The sequence below is a fragment of the Brassica napus genome, chromosome C3, assembly GCF_020379485.1.
Source record: "Brassica napus cultivar Da-Ae chromosome C3, Da-Ae, whole genome shotgun sequence".
NCBI classification, from domain to species: Eukaryota; Viridiplantae; Streptophyta; class Magnoliopsida; order Brassicales; family Brassicaceae; genus Brassica; species Brassica napus.
Window position 1 is genome coordinate 10,535,399 of NC_063446.1, and position 24,808 is coordinate 10,560,206.

Consider the following 24,808-nt stretch of genomic DNA (forward strand, 5'->3'; position numbering starts at 1 on the left):
AGAAGAACAGATTAATTATGAACCGTATAAAAAACCGTATGTGCCTCGATTACAGTTAACCATGACTTTCCTCTTATCAAGAACATTTGTTTCTCTCACACTCAGACCTTCTTCTTCTTCTTCGATCTCCATGGCGAATCTCACCACCAACGCCAAATCTCGCCTCAGAGGCGTCGTATTCGACATGGACGGAACTCTAACGGTTCCGGTCATCGATTTCGCCGCAATGTACAGGTCCGTCTTAGGTGAAGACGAGTACAAGCGCATCAAGGCGGAGAGCCCTACCGGAATCGACATTCTTCACCACATAGAGTCGTGGAGCGTCGATAAACAGCAGAAGGCGTATGAAACTATCGCCGATTATGAGAAACAGGGAATCGATAAGCTCCAAATCATGCCCGGTGCGGATTCATCCTCCCCTCCCCTTGGATTCTTGAGATTGGTTAAGAATAGGGTTAAAGATTGAGACTTGGTAGTGTTGCAATTGATAAAGATTGAAACTTCAAAGAAAATAACATTTTTTTGAATCTTGTGATGTAAGAGAGAAGTATGTGGAGTAGTTTTGAGCTGTCATTGTCTTACTAAATCATATGTTATGCCGTTTTGAGAAGTAGTTTGAAAACTTTCATTGTCTTTCACATATGTTATGAATGTAGTTTTCCTTTGGTGGTTAGAGGTTTGATTCTCTTCTAATGTGGCGAAAACTGTGTTCCAGGGGCTGCTGAACTATGTGGCTTTCTTGATTCCAAAAAGATAAAGTATGTTTTCAGATTCTTCTCTCTATAGCTCTCTGTTTTCTGTGGCCTGTTAACCTTTAGCTTAATGTTAAGAATGCAATAAAACTCAGTGGTATGAAGATAATCAACTCGTTGTTTCAATTTTGTAGGAGGGGGCTGATTACACGCAATGTTAAGAAGGCTATTGACATCTTCCACCAACGTTTTGAGGTATAGCATTCTTAAGCTCTTAGCTTGATCTCAGAACTAAAGACATTTTTTGTCAAATCTGTTTTACAAGCTGCCTGCCTGATTGGTTTTGCTGAGTCACTTTGTTTATCAGAAAGAAAGAGATCAGAGGCCTTCTCTAATTACTTTTCATTGTATTAGGTTATCTTTACTCCGGCACTGGGCAGAGAGTTTCGTCCGTATAAGCCAAACCCTGACCCTTTGCTGCACATATGTTCTACATGGGATATCCCACCTAACGAAGTCATGATGGTTGGTGACAGCTTGAAAGATGATGTGAGTGGTGGCACATGATGATAAAATCTTTATGTATAGCAAAATCTTTTAAGCAATGCATGAGAGAAGCTTATAGATGGACCCGTCTTATGCAATTGTTTAAAGATTTGATATGCGGAAGGGATTGCATACCAACTCTCAGACTATTTCTTCCGTGTAAGTGATCTTTCTTTACTCGATTCTGCAGATAGCATGTGGGAAAGGAGCTGGAGCCTTCACATGCTTGCTAGATGAAACCGGAAGGTATGGACCAGATGATTTTTCTGTCACCGGACTGCATCCTGATTTTAAGGTTGATTCCCTGTCCAAAATTCACAACTTATTGGAGACAAACTTCGACTTGAGCCCATAGTTTCTCTTATTTTCCAAGGTTATGTCTTGTAGTCTCAATGACCAAAGTATTCTTCTACTTAGCACAAAGGCTGTAGTTTGCAGCAGAATCACTATTGTAAGAGAGATAATGGCATTGCACAGTTTTCTATCTGTTCAGGATAGCCATAAATATTAAATGACAAGAGCTCTATTCACTGGCCAGCTTATGTTTTTTGTTGCATATGTTAAGTTTTTAACCATTTGATGATATAGAGACTTGTTTCTTGGATCAATCAGTGCAAACTCATAAAACAGAAGTTTTTGTTACAAAACCCATAGAAACATCTTAGATAAGCTTCAAATATATACAGTGTGGTAAAAGAAATAAAGAGCATTCTCTTCCATAGTATATGATGAAATCGCAACAGTAAAAAAAAAAGACAGCAAGCAAAAAGAAAACCCTAAAGAAAAAAAAAAACTTTAGAAGAACCAAGAAGCATACACAAACTGGATAAGATCAATCTAGCTTCTGTTTCTTCCTTGTACTTGCTCCACAAGTAACTCAGACTTGCAAAACTCCCACACAAAAAAAAACTGTAATAACGTAATGTGGAAAAAAGAGCTAAACAGGTTTGTTTCTTTGCCTCTCCTTCGGATCTTGATGTCTTGCAGCTGCATTTATCAAGATGTTTTAGTCCAAGATTGTTATCAAACAATAAGAGAAATCAAGACGAGATAGTCTACATACCAAGTCCATTAGCTTCAGAGGTTTTCATCACCCGAAGCCTTTTCACCGACGTGATGAACATTCTAATATGTATACAATAAAGATCAGTATAAAACATTCATCAGAGTATAAGAGATGATAAACACATGGGTTTTAGATCTTTTTACCTCCATGGGACATCACCAACAAGCATCCAATCACCTTCCTTATCTTCATAAGTAAGTACAAACTCAGAAGATCCATCCAAAAGCCTCAACGGTTTGGTGAACTGACCGGTTAGCCCTATAGTACCTGGACTAGTGCGAAAGAACATATCTTCCAGTGTATGCGCCAAGTTCTCGTAAGAAGAATGAGCATTCAAATCAACTTTTCTTCCTATAGCAACTCCATCCATGTTCACCTTGATAAACCCAACTTGCACTTTTCCATTCACTTTCTTTGTAACATCTTTAGTCTCATCATCTTTGGCTTTCTTCTTACCATCTTCTTCTTCTTCCTTGGGTGACTTTGTGGCTTGGTTATTAACCAAACTGTTCATCCTGTGAGATCCAATAGGTGGCCATCCCACAACTTGACTGCTAACACACAAAGCAAACATCATGAATAAAGATTCAACTTTTTCAAGACTCTTCATATCAAAACAGAGCCTTTCTTACTACGCAAGTTAATTGGGTCTGTCTGAATAGCCAAATAATAACTCCTAGACAAGTTATGTAAAGGAATCAACACTGAGCTAAAACCCTTAACTTTTCCTTGAGAAACTCTGTTCTCAGAACAGAGTTTCACATCACGCATAGAGAATAAACAGTTTTCAAAGATTATTTTCTATCAAAGTTTCTCAATTTCTGTTTCCTCTGAAACCAAAAAGCTAGGAAAGGATTAATCTTTCTTTTTTTTTTGCTTGACTTAAAAGACGAACCTTGAACGAGGAGGAGATGCACCAGCGTAAGAAGCAGAGTCAGCAGCTCGTTTAGAGCCAACTGAAGGAAAATCTTTTGCAGTCAAAAGCCTCCCACGCTCTCCCCACGCGCCTCCACCACCTGGTTTAACAATCTTGGACGCCGTTCCACCGCCAAGACTGAGGCCTAGACCCAGTTCTAGCTCACTCTCAGCTTTCCCCATCTCAAGCTCAGTAATCATTTTAGAAAACCCACTAAATAAGAGTTCTAAGAATCCAAAACTAAATACTACAAAAGAGAGAGAGAGTGTTTTGGAAGTTAAGGACTTGGAAACACCTGGGAGTGCAAATTCAGGAGGAGATAAGGAAACAGACAAACAGAAAGAGACAGAGAGAGGATTTTAAGGGTTTCTTGAAATCTAAAGAATTGAGGGAGAAGAAAAGGATTAGGTGGTGGAGAGACTGATGAGAAACGGGACCCATATGTCTGGTAGTGACCATACCAACAACAATACCATTCTTTCTTCAATGTCCTTTTCTACTTTATTATCTTATTTTATTTTATTATTACATTTTTTTAAATTTTTCCTTCCGACATCATCAAACTTGTCGTGCTCTCTTTTGTTTACAAATGAAAAAAACAGAATATTTTTTTTTAATTATATATCAAAAAACAGTTGTTTGTGTGTTATTTAATTTGTGGAAAGCTTTTGTTTAAACATTACTCTTTCTTTTTCTATCTTTGTAAGAATTGTATTCGTTATAATGATTGCCATATAGATTTTATTTGTATTCACATAGACAAAACTGCTAAATATATATATGAAAGTATCTGACTAGCCAGTTCTGAAAAAGTTGAATTATGATCAATATTGCCATATATAAAGAAAGATAGTGGAGACACAACTGTTGAAATGTTATTGGAATGACTAATCATTTTTTCAAATATTGAGATTTATCTTGTAGAATATGTTTCCATCACTTAATGTTATCAACTTATCATCGATCGTTTGAGCTTAGATTTTTATGCTATGCATATCGATATATGTATTTAATGATGTTTTTGGTTTCAATATTCAGTATAGACAAAACATTGTGGTAAAATCTCAGTTGATATGATATGTTTACTTCACTAATCAAATTAGTTTCAGATTAATATACTTGTACTTTAACAAAAAGACTAGATATATAATGTTTTTTTTTTTTTGTCAGCGACTAGATATATAATGTATATGCCCCCTTTCTTTAATTTTTCTTTTTTTCGCGGAGGGCTATGATTGATGTCAAATAAAGTGGAAAAATAGGTTGCAAAATATATAGGAATTATTAAATAAATAGTGATGAGATTAGTCATCATCATGTTTCTTGGTATGCTATGATGATCCGTCGAAAAACAAATTCCAATCGCAATTGATGTGTGGAAGTTTCTCATTCGATCGAAATCATGACTAAGAACATTATGAGAACATATATTTCATACTCTATTGATGGATTTGTTAGAAACACAAACTTAGTTTTCCTTAATAATTTTACATGTTGAAAACAGAACCAAAAATGTGACCGTCAATTTACTTTTGTTATTTATCTTTATAGAAGATAAATAATAATACAAAGTTATATAATTTTATAATATTATATCAACATTATCATAATCTAAGTTAATAATAGCATACCTTATATTAACACCTAATTAATTATAATTACTTACGTATTATATTCATGTTGAATAATTATATTCATGTTGAATATTTAATGTTTTATATAACAAAACTACATAAACTTTTATCAAAACCTAAATAATTATGTTACATTCTCTTATGAGCGACACTATCCTTATAAACCAACTTTTATCATCATTCATGTAACATTTTAATCAGTAATCGGAAGCTAACTCTGTCAGATATATCTCTTGTAAATGAAAAATTAGAATGATAAAATGTTAGAATTTAAAAGGTTGATATAATATTTTAGCAAAAAAAAGTAACACATGTTGTTTTTGTTCTTAATTAGGAAATAAGTAGACATGGACCTCTTCAACGAGACGTTTACTCCTTTTTTTTTTGTCAACAGACGTTTACTCCTTCAGTTCCAAGAACCATCAGTTAGTCAATATCAGATATTTGATTCTATGTTTTTTCAAGATATATCATCGTAATACATACGTTTGTTCTAGAATTTCGTGTAATTTTAATATTTTTCTTTCTTTCTATTCTCGCAATTTTATTCACTTCTTCTTTTGCTAGATATATCTGTGTCGTTCCTTTATAGGACAAAAGGCACGAACGTTGCTTTAACTATAAAGTCGCAAACCAAGTGGGCAGTGGGGTTGGCCAAAATGGCAAATTAAGATTATAGACTGAAATAAAAATTTCTTCGTAACCAGCATGATCAGTATTTTTATATTATTTGAAAAATTAAAGAGATCTCTTGCTATAGAATTAAAAAACTACCATTAGCGCTAAGTAATATTGATTTTATCATTTATTGGTCAAGTCCACAACAATAGGATGAAGCACAGTAGAATTAGAAAATATGAGAGAATAGAATAAGACGAAACTGAAGCCTTTAATAGCCGATGAGTTGTGAACGATATCTTTTCTGCAGCTTTTCTCAATATCTAGTGCTCGTGTATATTTCGACTAATCAAATTCTATCCCAAGAACTTATAATATCGATCTAATGTGCCATGAACTGTGTTTGCCTCTTGAAAGCATGCATGCATTAACTTGAGAGTCAGTATCATTTGGAATCATAAGGAAAAGACAAAAGGAGATTCATGATATATAGTTTGTAATCAAATATTCAGGATAAATGATGGAGATAATTCACGCTTGTAAATATATACTGTTAACATTCGAATTGTAACATAAATGACGTTGTTCCAAATAGGAACAAAAAAATCCGAATATCTGTTATTCTGCTGAGCAAAACAAATAATAATATGCAACTAGATTTTGACCCGCGTTTTAAAAGCGCGGGATAATTTTTGTTGTTGATAGTTTATTAACCCGTCGTTTGTTCAATAATTTGTTTAGGCATATGTATGTCTGGTGACCGGTTTAATTTTTTTGTTCACTAATTTGTTTAGGCGTGCACGTTTGTTGATTCTGAAAATGTTCTTCTAAAGCGTGAGATTTGTTTGTTAATTTTTTTCTTATTAAAATTTAATTAGAATAAGATATAAATATCAGTACATTGTAGAATTGTGTGTTTCAAAATATTTGTAATCTAATTACGTGTATAAATTTTATGTTAATTATATATGTTTGTAAAATAGAAATATGTATTATACAAAATCTACTTATGTGTATAAAACTACTATAATGTTTTTAAAGATAATGAATTTAATATTATATATTAGATATGAACTATAATAGTTCATTTCAGGGTTTTTTATTTTGGTTATAGAATAGCTCATTTCTGGTTTTGTTAAAAGATGTTTGTGGAATTAGGGGCTGATGATGAAAAAAATCATGCTTTTGATTTTGAATTATTTGTATAAAATTCCATTTGCTTATTCATAAATCTATATATATATATAAAAATGTTTCTTCTCATAGATGGGTCGTAGGTAATGTTATTAATATATATCCATTGAACATATATATTAATATATATGTTTATTTCTTCCTTTAACTAAAAAAAATCCGAACTGTTTCAAAAAATAATGTTATTAATATATCTTACAAATAAAGAAGAGCAAAATCAGGAGTTATTGTTTATTAACAAATTTGTTTGTATTGATTCTGTTTATATTTTTTTCAAATATATGGTTATTATTGGATTAATTACAATTACAAATTTAAGACCAGTGGCATTCAGTTGTAAATATTTAGAAAAATTTAGGGTTATTTTTAATGTGTACTTCAGTTTTAATAGATTAGATATCCAAAAATTCGGATATTTGATATGTGTCCATCCCTAATTCAAAGATGACTCCAGCGTGAAGATATCAACATATTTTTGGTAAAATACATGCATGTGTGTATGTATTTGTATCAACATATGTTTGATTTGATTGAACTTATAAACATTGGGATGTTATTACATTTTACCAAAAATAAGCAAAAATTGGGATGTTACAATTGTAAGTTTATTGTAACTTGCACTCGCCTCAGAAAAATATATCATAATTAGTTACAAAAAAAATTTGACACCGTTGTATTACTGTAAAGTAGGATTAAGCACTAATCATGGTTTTAGAAAGTGATCAACTGTTAATATGTAGAAAAGCTAGCGTTTTGCTTAGTATCGTATAGCAGCCGCGCGAGCGAATATCATAATGATGTCGAATAAAGTTTTCAGTCACGATTTAAAGATTAAAGCATATGGTCGATATTGACCCAAAAAAAAAGCATATGGTCGATACTAAAAGAAAAGGAATTGTGTCTGTAATATATATGCCCACGTAATGATAATTCGAAATTTCGAAGACATGTATCTGATTTTTAATTTTAAAAAAGTTTGGTAGCTGAAGTCTTAACCCATAGTTATCTACTTATCTAAGCTGATTCGGCCGTGCATGTAGCAAAGAGCGAAGTTTATCGCTATCTATTTTTTTTTTTTGATAATCCAGTATCCGACCACTTTGCGTGATCGACTAGCCCACCGGGCCTAAGCCCAAGCCATTACAGGATTTTTAAGCGTCCACTTAAGGGCCCCTGGTTACGCGAAGTGGTCTGGAGGGCGAGAGGCAGCCCATGTAAATACCCCTCGTGGCCGGGGCTCGAACTCGGGTGGCGGGCACCTCAGCCGAGGTTCCTTTACCACCAGACTACGAGGCCCGGTTAGTTTATCGCTATCTAGCAAATAGCCAAACTATTTAAGTGTTCAAAACATATTTTCTACTCTTACCAGTATCCCAACAACACACAAATGTTCTTTTTACGGGTTTTTTTTTGTAAACTTCTTTTTACGGTTTTACCACCAAAAAATAAAATCATCGATTGATCCAATCACCGGGTTTGTGCACACACATCGTATTTGTATATTTAACAACTTGGAAAAAAGATTTTAAGCTATAGATATATGAATTTGTTCGTGTTTGACTAATATGATTACATGACATGTGAATATATAGTCAAGTGTTTGTAAGATATATAGATTGTCAAATTTTGGTATGGAATGCCCTGCTTTTTCATTCTACCAAAAAAATTACCATTTGTATGAAATGAAATGGAATAATCATTTTATCAATTCTAAAAAGATAAATAAATGTGAAAAAATCATTTCATTCTAATTTTGATCATGAATGAACAGAGTATATGATATTCATTTCCTTAATATTCCATTTCTTTTTATTACATTTATTTTTGTTTCACTAATTTTCTTTTATATATACCAGTAGCAACCTTATAATTTGAGAAGTAACATGGGAAAATTGTTTTTTAGGCCAAAAATGATAAATATGTTCTATTAGGCTAATATTTCTTTTGTATCATTTTTTTTCTTTAATACCCTTTATTATTTTCCAAAATAAATCAAATAAATAGTTTTACAAACAAAATAAAATTCAAAAAATAGTAACAACTGATGAAATACATATATCAATTTATTAGTATTTTTTTCAGTTCTAAAAATTTTTAAGTCATAATTTCATATTTTGTTCTACAAAAAATATAATTGACATTCTACAAAGTGAAAAATGTAATCCACATTTTTCATTGGATCTAATATATTTAGAATCCGTGATCTACGTAAATAACATAAATCTAAAAATATTTAGAAAATACATTCCGCGCTTAACCTGTCATTCTAAAATCTATAGAAACCGGAATCTACACATTACTATAAATCTAAAACCTGTAGAAATCAAAATCTACACATTACTATAAATCTAAAACTAGTATAAATCAATTTCAAACATGTTTACTGTGTTTTAAATATAGTAGAATGCTGATTCTACGGATAAAGACAATCGGTTCCAAAAATATGGAAATAAAATATTTGGAAATATTTTAATATTTAACAATTGTGTTATTAATTGTAATTTTGAATTTTTAATTGATATTAAGAGCAGTATTGCTATTTTCAAAATATTTAGACTAATAGGACGTAAAGTATATGAGATTAGCCTAATAAGACATATTTATTATTTTTTGGTGTAAAAACAATTTTCCCAAGTAACATTAAGAAATGGAGGGTTGTAGAAAATAAAATACATTAGTAGGAATGGAAATAGTAGAGTATTCTAAAAATAATGTAATGACAAAACATTGAATGTAAAATTTTTTTCTAAAATTTACAATTGAGCGCTGAACAAAAAAAATAAAAAATGTACAATTGAGCTGTAAAAATTTATAAAAATCAAAATTTTAACTGCAAAACAATAGAGTAACAATTTATTATTAACGAAAGCCAGTTCAAAAAAAAATTTATTATTAAAATGATGAAATGACAAAACATTGAATGTAAAAAGTATTTTCTAAAATTTACAATTGAGCATTGGACAAAAAATATATAATTGAGCTGTAGAACTATTTAGTAAAATTTATCGGGTATCAATAGAATCGGTACGTGAGAGAGATATGATGTGACTAAAATTAAGGGGAAGTAAAATGAATAAAATATTGGCCGTGAAAGACGAAAAAGGGTGTCATTTTAGGGAAGACAAAACGACAAAGGCGCGTGGATAAAACCAAAAGCTTTTATAAGTAAACAACACGTTGTACAAAGGTCTTCGCGGGCCACCCAGATGGTTTTACCAGTTTAGTGCGTGCAAGACATATATTCCCTTTTTTACGCTCCCTATATCTTTTGTTCTCACGCGCCTTTTTTCTAACGTTCCCCTACGCGTTATTTTATACTCAGTCCGTTTCATAATAGATAAAGTTTTGGTTATTTACACATATATTAAAAAAATTATATAACAAAAATCATTAAAATATAATTTAAAACTAATTTATTTAATTATAAACAAAAATAATAAAAACGCAATTGGATACACATGTTTTGATAAAGTTAAAATTACCTAAATATGTAAAAACATCATTGTAAAAAAAAATAATCATCTAAAACTTATTTATATTGAAACATCTATATTGAAGAAACATCTCTATTGAAACGGAGAGAGTAGTTTTTTTTTGACAATCTTGATGTATTGATTGAAAATACAAAATAACAAGTCTGGTACAGGCTTTAATCCGGTCGTTTTTTTTTTTGTCACGATAACCCGGTCGTTTTACGTATAATAAAAAGTCCTAATTTCATTTAGCTCCAATCGTACCCAACAGAAATAACATGTTTTTTTTTGTGATCAACGAAAGAAGATGTTTTAAAGGTACAAAAACCTATAAGATATAAGAGGAGCTGTTCAAAAAAAAAAAAAAAAAAGATATAAGAGGAAATAGATCAAGAAAACTCTCAAGTGTGTGCGAGTGTGAACGTTTGGGCTCCAGGAAGCACCACAGAAACCACCATCACACTTGCACAAATTCTTCCTATAGCTCTGAACATTATGTTTAAGATACAACAGAAGTTGAGACTCAAGAGGGATAGGTATAACACGAGATGACCGAGTTTTCTAACGTATTCTTCACGAACAGAGTTATCATTCGTTGTTGGCTCTTTCGTCACTAGGAATACCAAATATCCGTAGGTTACTGTCCATTGAACCAACTGCAATGTACCGTGCACCTGAACCAAACTTCACGCATGTAGCTTTACCTGCAAGTTACAAAGGTTCTTGGGCTTGAGAGTTTTAGGCAAGGAGTTTTACCAGGGCCGGAGAGATCTGGGAGTGTCTTGATAAGGTTCCATTCAGCTTTCACACACGCCGTCTGGTATAGTCTGCAGCCGTAACAACACATTTTAGTTAAAGGTATATAAACCCATACTGAATTGCGCAAGTCTCTTTTAGCTGAGCTTGGTCTCTTTGCCTAATTAAATTTCAAATGCGCACTCATATGATGTCTGAGGAAGCAATACCAAGATAAAATCCGCTAGGGTCAAACTCTACTGCTTCTGGGGCAGAAGGTATATATGTCTTTCAGTTTCTGAAAGCAATTGGTGTGCTTCATCTCTTTCTTTTTTAAGCCGAGCAATCACGCGACAAGCAGAATCATGCTGCAAACAGAAGATAACGATGGGAAAATGGTTGAGGAAGATAAAACAAGGGTACATAATAAAAATCTATTGATCATGCATGCTACCTCGTCTAAGTGGTGCAACAAACACAAAAACCAATATTACCTGATACAAGGCATGACTTAGCTCTTGTCGTGCAGTGTTCAGTTGTTGCTCCAATGCAAAATTTGATAGCATCAAACCGTCCCATTCCTAAAAGTGCAAAACAGATAAAAAATTTCCACTAACTACCTTGTTTAATTCAACCTAAGTAATGAACAATTTCTCTTGATTAGCAGTCATAAATGATCATTGATCAGTGTAATCACTGTTCAGTCAACTGAATCTTGCATAATTCTAATAACCAACTCTGAAAAGTCTATTCCGAGTCGATCAACAAACTCTACATAACCAATAACAGAAACACCATAAAGAAAAAGTAGGAACAAAGTTGGAAGACAACAAAAAGCTTACATTCTGGAACGTTCCAAGCAATCCAGGGATGCTAGCTGTATGCAATGTTCAAGACCTGCATAATGGTCAAAGAAACTTAAAAACAGGCTTCTTCAACAGTTCTCCGCACCAAACAAGCTCAAAGAAAGTGTACTTACCTTGCCAGTTTTGATGGGAACAGTATCATCAATGGTAAAGAGGTTCGCCAGTAACAGGACACTTCCCATAATCCTACAGGTCGAAATATTCTTCATGAAATCATTACTATGTAAATTGATTAACCGAAAGAAAAGAAAAAAAAGCTAGCTTACAGATATATATATGCCTCTCGACTAATCGCTTCTTGAAGAGCAAACCTGACTTGGTCGAAACCACTGGCTCCTCTGGAACTTCTCCGGAGACTGTATGGAATAAAAGATCACAGTGCAGACCACCCATCAACCAAAAGAAAACAATAAATCGGAATACTGAGGAAAAATGAGTGAGGAGAATTAAATAAAACTTTACTTGCACAGTTCATCCTAGAGAGAAGGGCTAGTAGAAGCTGTTCGGTTGAAGTTTAACTTCCCCTGAGCGGAGGAGGAGCTAGAGTTTTATCTTCTCAGGTAAACTGGTGAACCGTGAAGTTGAGAGACCAAGGGATTCAATTTTGTGAACAATGGGCCTCAAACGATCACAAAGGTTGTTTGGGTTTTATCTTTCATAAAAAACTATTACAGTTTGCTGCCTTTGAAAACAAACATTCGATCTCGATCTTTTTTTTTTTTTAATATAGAATTAGAACCAACTTTACAAAACAAAGAAGATAATCAGAGATATAGAGCACAGACGCTCAAATTGACTAAGTCAAGAACTTACTAAACCAGAGATGAATAGCTCTTTACCACTGAACCATCCGATCTCGATCTAATATAAAATAGACTTTTAATGGCACAATCTTATCAACTTCGAATCTATTTTCCAACTTACTTTCCAGAACATTTACACGTACGTGTATTAAAAGATAATAATAGTTTTAGACCAGGTGAACTAACTAACTAACTAACTAATTTTAAAACAAATAAACAAGACTAAATCACATATTCACATGCATGAAAATACATGAACTATGATTAATAATGCTTCACGAATTATGGTTACTGCTTCACTTACACAACAAGGTTAATGCGATTAGTGCAAACATATGGACCGGATTTGGTGGAAAACAATCTTTGAATATAGAAACCAAAGCATCAAATGTTATAATACGGTAGGTCGATTCAGTTAACACTAATATTCAATGACATATAGATCTTCTAGATGAATAATTTAGCTGACATTTGCCACATCCAAGAAGAAGAAAGAAAACAAAACTATATTTTTCTATCGAGGTCTAAGTGTTTGAGTTTTGGATTTTAAAGAAAATGCGTAAAATGCAATCGAAATAAGAATAAACTATTTCGAGATATCATGTGCCGCAAGCTCACGGTCAGGAATAAGACAAACTAGTTTTTGTCAATTTGTTGGCTGGTCCATGGATTCTCAAATTCATGTGAAAAATATTCATAAAGACTCCAAATCTCCAATAATCCAATCATGTGTATTTTAAAAGGCAAAATATGTATTCTATGGGTTTGGTTTATTTTATTTTTAAACAATATATGATAATTTATTTATTCCCATGATTGTTGTATAAAGAACTAGCTTTCTTATAAATCCGTTTTCTCATAGATCACTAATCGAAAATTTATAACAAATGTATAACTTTTAGAAACTCCTTATTTTCTGGATGATTAAAAAGATGTTAACGAATAGGCCTGATTAGCACCTATTTGTTAAAAGTGTAAGCAAAAGCAAACTTACAAACTAACTAGAGGATTTGGAAACGTTCTTGAAATATTTACTTACATATTTAGAGCATTTCTGGTGGGGAATTCTCAAACTAAATTTCTCACATAAATATATTAATAACGATTTATTTCTATGCAAAAATATTTATACGTTAAAAATATCACAAAAATCATGAGAATTCCATCTTAAAATATATTAATAATGATTTCTTTCTTTGTGACAAAAAAAAAAGATTTCTTTCTATGCATAGCCAAATGTGAAGATACTTACCATTTGTATAATTTTCACCTCGTGGATCTATAAAAAAAAACTAAAATAAATAAACAATGGATTAACTCAAAATAAAAATGAAATAAAAGGTGGATAGAAGAAAATAGGAATTAATGTGAGCACTAAAGCTTTTAATAACTTCTCTACTCCTCCCTCCTCTTTGGCAAACAGAGTCGCCACCACCACCCACCACCTTCGATCTCTTTTTTTTTTTTTGTCTCTGTGGATCGTGCGGACCAGCTCATCACTCACTTTGCTTCTCTAATCCCACAATCTCCACTTTTAATCAACCCCCCTCTAATTTCGAGCTTGAACACGCTAAAGGTGGGCCCCTCTGCATTGCAAAAAAAAACTCTCTTCGCTTGGTCATATAGTCAGAGCGCCCCGTACACGGCATACACACACACACACACACAAAAATTACGTTCCTTTTTTTTCTTTCCCATCGTCTCCATTGGGTGCTAGTCAGACTCAGACCTTAACGTGACTCTTCTTTCTCTCTAGAAACCCAGAAATCATTTTTGCTTCTAAGCTTTATTTTTTATTTCATTAACTTTGAAGACACCGAAGAAAAAAACATCGCAACAATCCAGAGAATTGGCCAAGAGGGTTGCTTCTGTTTCTCTTCCTGTAGGAGAATTTCTACGATCCAATCCCTTTTCTTTTACTCAGGTAAAAAAAGTCAAATTGAATGAACCATGACGAAAGTTTTATCCTTTTTTCACTGTACCACTTCTTGTTTTGTTCGTTCCCAATTGAGGGCATAATCATCAGTCAATCATGGACTCTGAATTGGCTTTGGTAGATAAAGTACTGATTGCAGTGAATGTTAGCTTCTAGGGTCAATCCTGAGTAAAATTAAAAATTAAAATTAAGCAAAATCCTCAAATGTTTCTCTTGATCTTGAACACTCAATCAAAGTCTTAGCCTTTTGTTTTCTCTCTCTCATTCAATTAATGGGTCTATCTAAAGTTTCAACCTTTTTCTCTGCTTGTCAATTCATGTAGGGTTCTTCTTCTTTAGCTTTTAGGTATGAGGTTAGGTAAAATATTTTAAAAACCTTGACTTTTCCAGCAAAATTAGCTTCGTAGCTTGATGTCCACTTTGTAGTAGTAGAGTGTCTAGCTTAAAGCTTAGATCTTTTCTAATTCTCTTCATTTTTTGTCTCTTTCAGATACTTCAGATTCATGTAAGACTTGAAGTTTGGTGTGCTCCTTTGATTTATAAAGTAAGAGAGCTAACAATGGGGAGTGTTACTCCTCCTGGTGTTCACAAGGATGATCTTGAGCTTGAAGATGAGAATCTGCCTGGGGGAAATGGTTTATTAAGGTCAGGGAGCTTGCTGAGTCACAAAAGAGAGCAATGTAGTTTAGTTTCAAACAGTGGAAAGTGGCTACAGATCGTTAAAAACGGTCCCAGAGGGTCGATATCTCGCGCTACTAGCTTCTTACTCGATAACAAGATCCCAAGGCATTTGGTGTCATTGGACGAGAAGTATCTCCGTCGCTGCCTCGACCTGATTAACATCACTGCCTTTAACTCAGCTAGTCACAGCCTTTCCATGAATCTTGTTGGACCAAATATGAGTTTTGATTCAGCTGTGATGATGATCCCCAAAGAAGATGTGGCTCGTCTTGTGTTTGATCTTCCTTTGGTGGATGATTCAGGCAATGTGGTGATTAGTCCTGCGATCACAGGTTGCAAGAGGGTTACGCATATGGTTGTTGATAAACCTTTGTTATGTGATGATGGTGATGTTGTCTCTTTATCAAGCACAAACTCAAGGAGTTCTTCTTCTTCTTCATGTTGGTCTCCGTCTTCAACGGTTTCTCAAGGAACACTTCAGTTCACCATGAAAGACAACAAGACTCCTCATTTTGTTTTCTCTTTGGATGGTCAGAAAGAGATCTATGTAGCTAGCTTAACCACTAGTAGTCCTGGACCGGGTTTTGACCGGAGTTCGAAAGACTATTCTTATCTAATCCATTTGAAGAAAGGCCACAGGTCTGAATTGGTTGGTAAACTAAAGGTATCAACATTGTTCTCTGTCTCATCCACTAATGAAAAGGTCGTTGAGAGACAGTTTGTTCTATTCAGTACTGGTGTGAACCCACAGTTACCAAGCCTTATCAAGAAAAGCAGAGGATTGTCTAAGAAAGTCGTTGATGCGGTTAAAAGCACCACACGAGCAGCTTCTTTAAGGCAAAGAAGGAGTATCTCAAGATTCAGTAGAACAAGCTCAGTAGCGGATTCTTGTTCTTGGGAGCCGTTTCATGAACCAGCCGTGAGTTTACTAGATGACAACCTTCCACCAAATCTTGAAACCTCAGCTGTTGTTGTGAGGGAACAGTATGATGAGGAAGAGAAAGGTGGAGTTGGAGGGGGATGGGGCATGAAGTTTCTCAAGAAAGCTCCATTGGCTCGAACCAAGCATTCAACGAGCATAGATGTTGTGATTCCTTCAGGGATTCACGGAGGGCCGAGAAGCAGAAACGGTGGTGGTCCTTCGAGCTTGGTTGAGAGATGGAAGTCTGGAGGAAGCTGTGATTGCGCTGGATGGGACCTTGGTTGTCCCTTGACCGTCTTTAAAGGCCAAAGTGAAGGTCAATGCAATCTATTTGAGCTCTTCTCAGAGGTAACATTCAAGCCATTACAAGATTCACTCTTTTGGCCATGTTGGTTTGTTTGATTCTTGTGTGTTGTTTCAGGGATCAAAGCAGGGGATTCCTCCTGGAGTGAGGATCATGAGTGTAAGAGACGGCCTTTACTACGTCCAGTTTCAAGCAAAGCTATCTGTTTTGCAATCTTTTTCAATAGCTTTGGCATACATTCATAGCCAGAGCCAGAGACTCAGGCCATGGTTGTCAGGGAAGCGTGTATAGAGAAGCTTAACTAGCTAAAGAGAGAGGATTGCACAGAGTAAAGATAGGCAAAAACTCAGCCTTGGTAATTTTGGCAGGTTCTTGAGTTGCATAATATGTTTTATACTTTTATTCATATGTTTTTAGTTTATTCGTTTTCTATATTTGATATTTTTTTTAAATAGAAAATACTTCTTTACTTGAAATCACATGCATGTTTGGTATTGTTTGATGTGTTTTTGTTTTGCACAAGGGTGGTGTGAAATGTAAATGCTGACTTTCGATTTTGATATTTATGGTATTCTGGTTTTATATACTTTGTTTTGTCAATTATCTTCAGTTTTATACAATGAGGTCAACTATCAAAACTTATAATCCATTGTAATCCACAGCTTTCTCTGAAAATATGGCAAACAAATAGCTTGCTACCAACCAAAATGTACATTTTCGTCTGCTTTATTGTACGAAAATCTTATTTTATTTGTTCAACAAATTTTACACAACAATATTGTAAAGAACACAAAGTTTTCTTCCACTTACACTTTTGTTTATTTGTTTTTTTTTTTCTAACCAAGATCGAGGGCATAATTATAGTAGGCTTCTTTTTTGACAAAGAAATTATAGTAGGCTACAAATACATTTATACATTGCTTATTAAAACAGAAGATAAACAAACTCTTAGTCTTGCTTGCGAGAATTGGCCTTTTCTTTGTTCTGTTTAGCACAATAATCAAATAAACTTCCATCAAAGCAACCTCTCACAGCTTCTTTAGACACAAAACCTTCTTCATCCTTTGCAAGAAGATATAGTAGCAGCCATTCAACTTTGTTCGAAACCCTGCCATAACCAATACACAAAACCGGCCAATTTAAATTGATTATACCGGATAATAACCAAATAAGAGACGTCTGCAGATATATTCAACTAAGAACCAATAAGTTTTTTGGTACTAACCATCCAAAAGGATCGATTGCCATTCGGTTTCCCTCGGTTAAGTTCCAAAGCTCTTTGAATGATAATTTATCCGAAACTGTTAACGCGTATTTGCTAAATATGTTCTCGAGATTAGCCGGGACAAACCTACAATCACCATTTTACAAACTGAGTATCACGAAAACTATATATACAGTATGTTTGAAATGATTTTTGAGTATATTTTATATGTGTTTGAATGAATGTTACCTTCCTTCGGTATCATAGGTGCTTGAATCACTCCCATGCTTGGCTTTGTGTATGTTGTCGATATAAACAGGCAATAATGGTGATGGCAACCAACTCTGTTTACATTTTTACCATTCACAACATTGTAAATGGGCATATCAAACAAAAATAACAAACAAAGAGACAAATCTTTAAAATAGCATTAACTGAAAAAGTAAAATGACTAAATTACTTCAAATTCTAAACCATTACTTTAACCTCATCCCTTAAATATTAAACCATAAACTGATAAACACTAAACCCAATCCCAAATATATAATGAAAAAGTTTTTCTTGTAATTAATAATATTTTGGTAAAAAATTCCTCTGTGCTACTATTTTGAAACAAAAATATATTTTACTGCTATATGAATCTTTTTTGCCTTTTTGTTGTTGTTTTTGTATTTCTATATCAATCATAGAAATAAATAGTAATTAAAACTAAGTTTGAAGGGTTTAATTAGGATTTGTTTTCCATACCGGAAGTGTAACATAGCTAAACGCTAAGTTTACGATTAAGCTCCAAAAGATACAGGAGATTGGGTTGAAACCAAGGTCACGGAGTCCTGCAATTTTTTTTTTTATAAATGGATATGTTACGAAAAAGACACATTGGAAAGAAATAATTAATTATTTTCTGACCTTTTAAGAACATATTTATATAATGAAAAATTAATTACCTGCATAAGTCTCCCAAGGATAAACGATTCCATCGCCGTTTTGGTCGAAGAAAGCAACGTGTTGTTGCATAACACTCATGCCTTTGCTGTCGTGACCTTCTGTTCCATTCGGATGCTCTGTATCTGGAGCTGCTAATGCTCTAGCCAAATCTGATTTTCATTTTTTTACCGTTGGAATTATAGATACAATGTCTATAATTTTTATTCTTTAACATGGATGGATAGTGACAAACGGTTACTTACATGGTTTAGGTAATGTTTCCTCCAAGTTGTTCCGTACTTTTCGCTGACCGGTCACCGGAGCTAACGGCGCTGTCGTGGCAAAAACCTCTGACTCTTCTCCCATACTCTCTCTCTCTTCAGTAAGTGTTAATAATTGAAGATGCGCTCTCAGTTTCTTCTTTTGCAAAAGCTGTAACAGTGTGATGATTTGGTTTCCGTCGTGGTCCTTTTATAAGTAAAACGATATAACGAGGATGATGTGATAAGGAAAAACAAAATAATGGACATGTGTCGTGACATTTGTGGTTTAAGTTAACTATATATTTCAGTATACAAAAGATAATAAGTTAGCATGACGACATCTAATACGATCCATGCATTCACGTGGCGATTCTCAGTTTGCTGAAATAAATCCACGTTTTAGTCACGAGAGGTCTGAAAAAAACAAAAAAAAAAAAATCACGGAGAGGTCGGTAGATTACATATAAAAGGGATTCCATTCTATCATAGCAATCTTACTAACAATAATTCACCAAAAAAATTCTCGAGTAATTATCATCCTATTCTTCTTAGCAATACAATATACAAAATGGGCTTCCTTTCCATCATAGCAATCTCTTATAAGTTGTCTGGACAAAAATAATCCTCGTCTCATTCACAAGAGATCTTCAGTAATTAACCAATCAACTATTATCTACTTACTGTCCGGTTTAGTTTACCCTCCTTTTATCGGTTAAAATTACTGTAGAAAAAATAAATGGTACAATGAACTAAGAACCGGGAGTATATCGATAGTCGATACTAGCCATCCAAGTGGATCAAATATATATTCAAATGACATTGGGTGAATGGTACAAAACAGTTGGACTATATGCAAATTCTTAGTGGCTTGTTTTCCTTCGATTCTTAATCTAACCTAAAGCATCAGCTTCCTCTGCTTTAGGTGAGGGCCGGCACTTACAAGAGCATACAAAGAATATATGATCATAATTTACAGGACAAGTTTTAGTAATCAAAATCATGCGTTGAATAACTAAGTACTTGTGTATAAAAAGGTCAAAAGGATCCTGTATTTATAACTTTTTGTTTTTTTTTTCGGGTAGGAATATGGGAGAATGACTCCCAATTTATTTTAAAAAAAAAACCCAAACTTCAGCTTACAAGACGAGTTTTTCGTGGCCACAACGGTCCAGCAACATCTTCATGAACTAAAACAGCGACCTCAATCGGTGCCACACCAAAACTATGAAAACCAAACGGAAGAGAAAATGCAAGGTTAGCCAAACCATCAGCTAAACGAATCGGACCAGCCAGTTCCTTGTCAAGAAGCCATGGCACAAGCGTACCAGGAAAGACAGCATATGAGTATCCCCAATCCCTATCGTAAGAAACTCCATCACCATCATAGAATCGACTTCTACCTCCAGCCTTCTCACCCCTTTCTCCCAAGCAACTACTAAACCATAGTACACCCCCCCCCATAACTCCGCTAATGGTGTCGTACAGCTACCTATATTAATCGCAAAACCACCACACCACTCGCCTTCTCCGTTTCGCAGTGCTCCCCCTGCAGCCGCCGGTCCCGGGTTCCCATGCGATGCCCCGTCCGTGTTCAGTTTCATCCACCCCACACAAGGTGGCTTTCATCCCACCATTATCTTAACCATATGTATCTCCTTTATGTGAGCATTCTCTGCTCTATTCGCTGCTATAAGATCATGATTAACCCGAGGTTCTTAGAGTTGGGTTCTTAACGGAAGTTAAGAAACTGTTTCTTAACTTCCGCTAAGAACCTCGTCCTAAGAACCCCGGGTTAATCATGCTCTAACTCCCTTAGCCAAGTCACGTAAGAACTTGACTCTATCTCTCCACAGTCGGGTATCACCAAATACATTTCCACATCTCCACTTCCATCCCCACCACAGAGTCAAAGCGAATATAGTAGCCCACAGAATACCACCACCTGCATTGTTGTCACATAGGTTCTTATATAACCATTCCAGTAACTGCATTCTGAAGAAAGCCTCCCTTCTTGTTCTCGGAACAAATCTCTCTCGTATACCTTTTATAACTTTTTGTTTGTTGTCTTTTATCTTTTGTTATTATGTGAGTCTGATCTTAGGCATAAGTGGGGTTTGTTTGTATGTATGTGTAGGTGAATCACTCGAGGTGGAGTAAAAGGTAAGTTCTAAATTTGCAATCAAAGCAATCATATAACGTGTGATATGAAGACATACCTGTCATTCTGTCGGCTCATTAAAGCTGTGGTATCCGATACACTCTGATTCGCACCGTCACATAAATGACAGAGAAGGAATCTAGTAGTACTAAACTCATGTTTTTATCGGGATCATAAATCTGAATCTTAGGAAGCAGTTCTAATCCATTCATATGAAAGCTTAGAATCCGATCATCTTCTTTTTAGATTATACTTCTAGCTCATTTTTCTTGTTTCACAAAGAGTGTCATTCTACAATACCAATGCAATTTATACATTTTTTCAGCTGAAAATTAATTGCAAAATGCATTGATTTTATAAATAAATCGATTTATCTAAAAGATATGTGATATTAATGAAAACATAAATACATTTTAATGAGTTTTTTAATGTGTGTAAAAAATGTTTAAGTGACACTCTTCGTGAAACTTGGTAAATAGATTCTATCTTACATAATCAAACCGTTAAATTGATATGGTAACGAGCTTCATATCCACAGGTCTTGATTAATTGAACTAAAAAGTGCTTACTAACATATTCATTATCGTTCTTTTTTTTGGGGTAAAAATTAATTATCATTCATTATCATGCTTAGAGTAAAAGAGTGGTCATTCTAGGGTCATATATATATATAAGATTTTCTTATTATTAATTTATATATATAAGATTTTCTTATTATTGAGTAATTTTTATGCACAAAATAAAAACAAAATAAAATTAAACTTTTGGATGTTTATAAAAACAACAACCCGTTGAACTATTACCACAGACTTTCTTTAATAATTACACAAAGTGCTAGTCACAATAAAATCATTATTTTGTTTTATACATTTCTATAAGTTATAATTTAAATTTTGTCAACTGTTAATGAAAAAATCAAACCATATTAAATGATAGGCGGAGCTTGTAACTGTAATTAAAATAAACATAAGTTTGCTAATAAGTCAACGGCCGCATTAAATACCATGTCCCCAAACAAAACTTTTAATCTAATCAGCAAAAAAAACTCAGCCGTTGATTCTATTTAACGAGCTTCTCTTTCTCCTTCTCTCAGATCTCATTCCCCGAGAAAAAAGCTACCGGAGAGAAAACACCGCCGCCGCCACTGACTACGTAAGTAATGGCAATCTCGATCTCAATTTCGATCTGGGTTTACTATTGATCGTTGACTTCTGCCTTTTTGTATAATTAGGGTTTATTAGGATCAAGCTCAAACCTTGAAATCAAACCATTAAGATCCAAATCGTGTTGCTTGATTGTGGGTTTCAGGTGGATTGTATTTGACATGGATTAGGAAAGAAAAAGGAGGAATCTTTATCTTCTCCAGATTGTTTTGGATTTTGGGTATACTTTCCATATCTCTGTTGTGGTGGATCTGTGTTATGGATACGAGTCGTGGAGAGGCTAAAGAGGCCAACGGATTTGAGAATCATAAGGCTATTGTTGAGGTTCAAGTCTGTGAGGAGGAGGAGGAGGAAGAAGAAGAAAGTGAGTCACAGTGTTTGTTGCCTCCTCCTAGGAAAGGAGGGATGTCTACAAGTAGTGACAAGATTAAGAGGACTGTGCAGTGGACTGATAACAAAGGAGACAATCTTGCTGAGGTTTTAGTTTATGAACCAAGGTAAAGATATTATCACAAGGAACACAACAAGTCTCTGTTGATTGTTTTGTTTCCTTCAGCTTGTGAACTTGTTTGTTTAGACCGCCTCCAACAAGTTGCGTTTTTGTTTAGTAATGGTTTCGATAGATAAGTTCTTGCGGTTGCTTCTCATGTTTAATAAGCATTGACCTGGAACTCCTTTAGCTTAGTGTTTTCGTTTGATGAGACTTAGGCTTGCTGCTTCCTAATATAGCTCATTGGTTTAATGTTATCGCATTCAAAACAAATAGCTGGTTGCAAATTTCTTTAGTGTTCCAAAACAATTTGGGCACTGTGGAATCTGAATTTTGCAAAGATTAGTGAAAAGTGAAAACCATTGGATAATTCAGATTACTGATGACTTCTTTTTGATAGTCCATATTGTTAGTTCCTCTGTTATAAGTCCAGTTGAGTAGTTATCTCTGTTCAGGAACTTACTCTCTTGCATTGTTGTTTGTTCTGTTTGGAAACTGGAAATAATTTATTTAACTTTTGCTTCCATTTTATGCTTTTCAGTGAAGTAAGCGATTCAGATGACGATGATTCAGATGCTTGCATCTGCACCATTATGTAATCCTCAAAACCTGCATTCAATCACCATTAACATGGAGTTTTTAACAATGAGCTCGTCCTTGTATCTGGCTTCTTTTCAGCAACCAGTATTTGTGAGAGGATAAGAGAGTGGACATCACCAATCACGAAGTTTCAGATTTTTTTGCTCAGGACTTCTGACAAGAAGCCAGTCCAAAAGAGGGATTGTCACATATCAGTTACAGGAGTGAGAGAGTATATAGATTATAGATTACTGCTGTATTTTTTTCAGGTTTTGATAGTAAACGTGTTTCCGCAACATACATCTTATATATTAAAGAGAAGTCACAACCTTGATTCATGTGTGATTTTTTTTTTAAAAATAGACCTATTTCTACAAATTCATGTTACATTTAATCTCTAATCTTATCATTTAAATTTTGGTTCAACCAGAAATTTTTATTGGGCTATCAATAATTGGATTTAAACAATAGATGATCCATTGGATTTATAGATAATATAAATTAAATATATATAATTTAATGTTTTAATATTATACCTCCATATGTTAAATATTTAAATATTTGTCGATGTTAACTTTTAAAATTACAATTTTTTTTTAAATAACAAAAACCATATTATCTAACAGTGATTAATCTTTACTACCTTAAACCAATGAAAACAAATTTTAAACTATATAGTTTATTTTAAAAATTAAACAAAACCTAAATGTTTAATTATTTACTCGATAATATAAATTTATGAAACAAAAAATTTAATTTTTTAAAAACTTTCTAAATTTGTGAAATGTTACAATATCTTTGAATATGACAATAAAACAATATTTTACTAATCTTTATATATATAGTTACGATTTTAATAATGAAATAATAATCCAAAAATATATATATAGAAGAAAATACAAATACATGTGAAAGTTTGAAACAATCTATTCAATGAAAAAATATACGTAAATTTATTATGTTTTAAAAATTGATAGACACATCTTATATATTAAAATAGAAGTCACAACTTTGATTCATGTGTGATTTTTTAAAAAATGGACTTAATGGACATATTCCTAGAAAATCATGTTACATTTAATATAATCATTTAAATTTTGGGCATACCAGAAATTTTATTGGGCTATCAATAATTGGATTTAAACAATAGATGATCTATTGGATTTATAGATAGTATAAATTGAATAAATATAATTTAATATTGTAATACTATACCTCTATATTCTAAATATTTAAATATTTGTCGATGTTAACTTTTAAAATTATAAAGATTTTTTTAAATAACAAAAATCATATTATCTAACAATGATTAATCTTTACTACCTTAAACCAATGAAAACAAATTTTAAACTACATAGTTTATTTTAAAAATTAAACAAAAACTTAATGTTTAATTATTTACTCGATAATATAAATCTGTGAAGTGAAAAGTTTAAATTCTTAAAAAAATTATAAATTTGTGAAATGTTACAATATCTTTGAATATGACAATAAAACAATATTTTACTAATCTTTACATATATAGTTACGATTTTAATAATGAAATAATAATCCTAAAATATATATATAGAAGAAGATACAAATACATGTGAAAGTTTGAAACAATCTATTCAATCAAAAAATACCAATTTAGAATTG

General features: G+C 33.4%; 5 protein-coding genes and 1 long non-coding RNA gene across 11 annotated transcripts; 3 read left to right on the top strand and 3 right to left on the bottom strand.

Moving 5' to 3' along the window:
- The first annotated feature begins 11 nt into the window (after nucleotides 1-11).
- Nucleotides 12-1,775, top strand: LOC106388028 (haloacid dehalogenase-like hydrolase domain-containing protein At2g33255). The gene is made up of 5 exons (XM_013827997.3): nucleotides 12-401; nucleotides 716-758; nucleotides 887-947; nucleotides 1,107-1,241; nucleotides 1,429-1,775. The coding sequence occupies exons 1-5, from the start codon at nucleotides 62-64 to the stop codon at nucleotides 1,591-1,593; spliced, it is 744 nt and encodes a 247-aa protein (XP_013683451.1). The 5' UTR covers nucleotides 12-61; the 3' UTR covers nucleotides 1,594-1,775.
- A 62-nt stretch (nucleotides 1,776-1,837) lies between these two features.
- On the bottom strand, nucleotides 1,838-3,599 carry LOC106388029 (auxin-responsive protein IAA13). Its single transcript, XM_013827998.3, has 4 exons — nucleotides 3,200-3,599; nucleotides 2,448-2,855; nucleotides 2,302-2,363; nucleotides 1,838-2,225 (listed from the first exon to the last, which is right to left on the bottom strand). Exons 1-4 carry the CDS (start codon nucleotides 3,418-3,420, stop codon nucleotides 2,176-2,178), a joined length of 741 nt encoding a protein of 246 aa, XP_013683452.1. The 5' UTR covers nucleotides 3,421-3,599; the 3' UTR covers nucleotides 1,838-2,175.
- A 6,708-nt stretch (nucleotides 3,600-10,307) lies between these two features.
- Nucleotides 10,308-13,887, bottom strand: LOC106388033. Of its 3 annotated transcripts, XR_007321227.1 has the most exons (8): nucleotides 12,203-13,887; nucleotides 12,007-12,096; nucleotides 11,854-11,926; nucleotides 11,717-11,771; nucleotides 11,369-11,455; nucleotides 11,105-11,242; nucleotides 10,896-10,966; nucleotides 10,308-10,813 (listed from the first exon to the last, which is right to left on the bottom strand). It is a non-coding gene; the product is annotated as an uncharacterized LOC106388033 (long non-coding RNA). The 3 variants fall into 3 exon arrangements; XR_001277776.3 differs by having other exon boundaries at nucleotides 10,308-10,966; nucleotides 11,369-11,509; XR_007321226.1 differs by having other exon boundaries at nucleotides 10,310-10,966.
- Nucleotides 13,888-14,123: 236 nt separating this feature from the next.
- LOC106388031 lies at nucleotides 14,124-16,972 on the top strand. The gene is made up of 3 exons (XM_013827999.3): nucleotides 14,124-14,467; nucleotides 14,970-16,430; nucleotides 16,504-16,972. Exons 2-3 carry the CDS (start codon nucleotides 15,039-15,041, stop codon nucleotides 16,675-16,677), a joined length of 1,566 nt encoding a protein of 521 aa, XP_013683453.2. The 5' UTR covers nucleotides 14,124-14,467; nucleotides 14,970-15,038; the 3' UTR covers nucleotides 16,678-16,972.
- A 139-nt stretch (nucleotides 16,973-17,111) lies between these two features.
- Nucleotides 17,112-19,042, bottom strand: LOC106388032 (probable peroxygenase 3). Its single transcript, XM_013828000.3, has 6 exons — nucleotides 18,781-19,042; nucleotides 18,538-18,687; nucleotides 18,338-18,423; nucleotides 17,840-17,934; nucleotides 17,612-17,737; nucleotides 17,112-17,494 (listed from the first exon to the last, which is right to left on the bottom strand). The coding sequence occupies exons 1-6, from the start codon at nucleotides 18,881-18,883 to the stop codon at nucleotides 17,335-17,337; spliced, it is 720 nt and encodes a 239-aa protein (XP_013683454.1). The 5' UTR covers nucleotides 18,884-19,042; the 3' UTR covers nucleotides 17,112-17,334.
- A 2,889-nt stretch (nucleotides 19,043-21,931) lies between these two features.
- Nucleotides 21,932-23,508, top strand: LOC106388034. Of its 4 annotated transcripts, none has more exons than XM_022699003.2 (4): nucleotides 21,932-22,090; nucleotides 22,247-22,598; nucleotides 23,133-23,186; nucleotides 23,270-23,508. In XM_022699003.2, the coding sequence occupies exons 2-4, from the start codon at nucleotides 22,360-22,362 to the stop codon at nucleotides 23,283-23,285; spliced, it is 309 nt and encodes a 102-aa protein (XP_022554724.2). In that variant the 5' UTR covers nucleotides 21,932-22,090; nucleotides 22,247-22,359; the 3' UTR covers nucleotides 23,286-23,508. The 4 variants fall into 4 exon arrangements, with proteins under 4 accessions (XP_022554724.2, XP_013683458.2, XP_013683456.2 ...); XM_013828002.3 differs by having other exon boundaries at nucleotides 21,962-22,090; nucleotides 22,170-22,598; XM_013828004.3 differs by having other exon boundaries at nucleotides 23,133-23,508.
- The last annotated feature ends 1,300 nt before the right edge of the window (nucleotides 23,509-24,808 follow it).

Excerpts from the sequence above, each read along its gene's own strand:
- LOC106388028 (XM_013827997.3), top strand. The coding sequence starts at position 62 with ATGACTTTCCTCTTATCAAGAACATTTGTTTCTCTCACACTCAGACCT. Across the intron at positions 759-886 it reads CTTGATTCCAAAAAGATAAA|GAGGGGGCTGATTACACGCA; the intron begins GTATGTTTTCAG and ends TCAATTTTGTAG. Across the intron at positions 1,242-1,428 it reads GTGACAGCTTGAAAGATGAT|ATAGCATGTGGGAAAGGAGC; the intron begins GTGAGTGGTGGC and ends TCGATTCTGCAG.
- LOC106388029 (XM_013827998.3), bottom strand. The coding sequence starts at position 3,420 with ATGATTACTGAGCTTGAGATGGGGAAAGCTGAGAGTGAGCTAGAACTG. Across the intron at positions 2,856-3,199 it reads GCATCTCCTCCTCGTTCAAG|TCAAGTTGTGGGATGGCCAC; the intron begins GTTCGTCTTTTA and ends GTGTGTTAGCAG. Across the intron at positions 2,226-2,301 it reads CTCTGAAGCTAATGGACTTG|CTGCAAGACATCAAGATCCG; the intron begins GTATGTAGACTA and ends TGATAAATGCAG.
- LOC106388031 (XM_013827999.3), top strand. The coding sequence starts at position 15,039 with ATGGGGAGTGTTACTCCTCCTGGTGTTCACAAGGATGATCTTGAGCTT. Across the intron at positions 16,431-16,503 it reads TATTTGAGCTCTTCTCAGAG|GGATCAAAGCAGGGGATTCC; the intron begins GTAACATTCAAG and ends GTGTTGTTTCAG.
- LOC106388032 (XM_013828000.3), bottom strand. The coding sequence starts at position 18,883 with ATGGGAGAAGAGTCAGAGGTTTTTGCCACGACAGCGCCGTTAGCTCCG. Across the intron at positions 18,688-18,780 it reads GGAAACATTACCTAAACCAT|ATTTGGCTAGAGCATTAGCA; the intron begins GTAAGTAACCGT and ends AATGAAAATCAG. Across the intron at positions 17,495-17,611 it reads GCAATCGATCCTTTTGGATG|GGTTTCGAACAAAGTTGAAT; the intron begins GTTAGTACCAAA and ends TGGTTATGGCAG.
- LOC106388034 (XM_022699003.2), top strand. The coding sequence starts at position 22,360 with ATGGATACGAGTCGTGGAGAGGCTAAAGAGGCCAACGGATTTGAGAAT. Across the intron at positions 22,599-23,132 it reads GTTTTAGTTTATGAACCAAG|TGAAGTAAGCGATTCAGATG; the intron begins GTAAAGATATTA and ends TATGCTTTTCAG.